General features: G+C 38.5%; 1 protein-coding gene across 2 annotated transcripts in view; it reads left to right on the forward strand.

The window, feature by feature from the left end:
* LOC110096085 overlaps positions 1 to 1,268 on the forward strand; it is a 2,604-nt gene extending 1,336 nt beyond the window's left edge. Inside the window, exon 3 of one of the 2 annotated variants that reach the window (XM_020821858.2) lies at positions 970 to 1,268. In XM_020821858.2, coding sequence (XP_020677517.1) covers positions 970 to 1,082 — 113 coding nt within the window. In that variant the 3' untranslated portion in view covers positions 1,083 to 1,268. Of the gene's footprint in view, positions 1 to 75; positions 318 to 969 lie in introns of those variants that run through there. The other variant, XM_028699287.1, reaches the window with a different exon arrangement.
* Positions 1,269 to 2,384: the final 1,116 nt, after the last annotated feature.

Raw genomic sequence — 2,384 nt, forward strand, 5'->3', positions numbered from 1 at the left:
GTGTCAAATTTGTTTTAACTAATATGGACAAAGTGATATAGTGGTATAATGGTATGAAGTTTGCTTTTTTGACAGCTTATAGGCTGTGCTGAATTCCAACCCTCTGAAGAAAAAGCAGAGCTTTTGAGAACTGAAGCTGTAGTAAATTATGGATCAAAGCACCTATCGAAACAAAAACTCAAAATTAGAAACAACAAAAATATTTTCCGAGCTGCTACTGTGGGAGATGAGAATGAAAGAGCAGCTTGTATGAGACTGGATCTTTCTTTAAGGCCTTGCTTTCCAAATAAATTCACACAGCTTATGCTCGTTGCTTATATAGATCAACAACAATGATAAAACAAACTCTCACTGTGATCTATTTTTTAATTGATCCACCTAAACAAAATTGAATATCTCTATTTTTAATATGAAGTTTGGAAAGAAAAGCATTGCTTTCTCAGAAATTAATCTTCCAGTCAAACGTATGAGTCCAAAGCAGCGTTCTGATAGAAATATTGCGCCTCAACCTGTAAAAAACTGAAAAAAAGTAAAAGAAAGGAAGCTCAAAATTTTGTTTTTTGTTTTACATTCCTATGGAGACTCTTAATGGTTGGTGGTGAATTATACTCAGATAGCTTTATGTAGCAATAGTCTCTGTAGATGGCAGAATATCCGATATTTAGAATTGCTGTGAATTTTGGACGTTATAGATGATGATCAGAGGAAAAGACCACAATTAGCTGCAAGAAAAAAAAAATCAACTATCACTTAAATTTTGCCTAAAAAGCCAAATGGAGGAATATTAATAGACATCATAAATACCTTTGAATCTTTTGCAAGATAGATGCATAGTTTTGGCTGTATATCTAGGATGGCTGTACATCTCTTTGGGTACTGGTTTTTTTGTTTTCTTCTGATTGTTGCTGGGTTATTCGCCCTTCTTGTTCCTCTGGCCATGTGTTTGTTACGTTTTTTGGTTAATTTCAGAGACTATCTTGTGTTGCAACATTTCACTCCTGGTGGATGCCAATGGCTGGATGGAGCCATTGAAAGGGTGTGCTAAGGAGAGGAAGAAAAACTGCCAGACCGAGAAGGCTTAGAAGAAGAAAAAGGTGGCAGACAGCATTCGCGATATGATTCTGCTAAGGCCCTTTGTCAACTTCTCCATTTCCCTTTTTTCCTTGTATGATAGGTGTCCTCTTCCATTGTTGCTTTGTTCAACACGATTGCTTCCATAACCATTTTTCCATGGGGTTGCTGCCTTCAACATAACCTTTTCTACTGCAGTACCTTTATTGTCTTTAATATTTTCTCGTGAAATATAATATGTCGAGAAATCTGAATTTTCTGTGTTTGAGGTTTGAAGCATCGAAATCTTGTGGAAGGTGGAGTAACCCAGGAAATGCAGGCATGAGAGTGCGGTGCGAGCTTGTGGGTTGCTTGCGGTTGAAGCCAAGGGAAATAAAGGCAGCTAAAGGTTTTCAAATGGTTGTAGTTGGGTGGATGGCCCTAGAGCAGTTGAAAATAAATTTGAAAATTGCAAGATGATGTAGGCAGTTGGTTGATTAATTAGTTAGATGTTTGCAAAGCTTCAGCCCAAAAGTGTGGAGGTAGGTTGGCAGCATGTAGAAGAGTCCGAGTGGTGTCTAGTAAGTGGCGGTCTTTTCTTTCAGCTAACCAGTTTTGCTCGGGAGTGTCGGGACAACTTAATTGATGGTTGATGCAATTGATTATTAGGAAATTCTTGTAATTGTTACTGGTGAATTCTCGGCCGCCATCAGATCGGAGAGTTTTGATTTGGGTATTGAAATTATTTTTGACCATTTGTGTGAATTACTGGAATTTAGGTTGAGCTTCATTTTTAACATGCATTAAAAATAACCAATAGAAACAAGAGCTATCATCAATGAAGATGTAATATCTGTAGCCATTTAAAGAGGAAATCGGGGCCGAACCTCAAACATCAGAGTGTATTAAGTTGAAGGGTTGAGTTACATGATTATAACACTTAGGAAAAGCTAACTTGTGGCTTTTAGCCACTTTACAGGAATTGCATAGAAAGATGGTGAAGTACTACATAGAGAAGAAATAAGCGTACATAAGATAGCCAACACACAATGGTGGGGTGTCCAAGACGAGCATGCCAAAGAGGGGTTGAAGCGAACTTGGAGTGAAATGCAATGGCTGTGGGTACTGTGGTAGTGCAAACTGGATAAAGACCGTCACGGCTGCGGCCATGAAGCAGAACTCGGTTCTCCATGAGATCTTTGATGATGAACTCGCTAGCATCAAAGGAAATAGAACAATTATTGTCGGAGGTAAGTTTAGAGATAGAAAGAAGATTGCGAGAAAGAGAGGGAACATGGAGGAGATTGTGAAGGCGGAGCTTACGGGTAAAGTCC

The sequence above is a fragment of the Dendrobium catenatum genome, unplaced genomic scaffold (genome assembly GCF_001605985.2).
Source record: "Dendrobium catenatum unplaced genomic scaffold, ASM160598v2 fragScaff_scaffold_1228, whole genome shotgun sequence".
In the NCBI taxonomy this organism is placed as follows: domain Eukaryota; kingdom Viridiplantae; phylum Streptophyta; class Magnoliopsida; order Asparagales; family Orchidaceae; genus Dendrobium; species Dendrobium catenatum.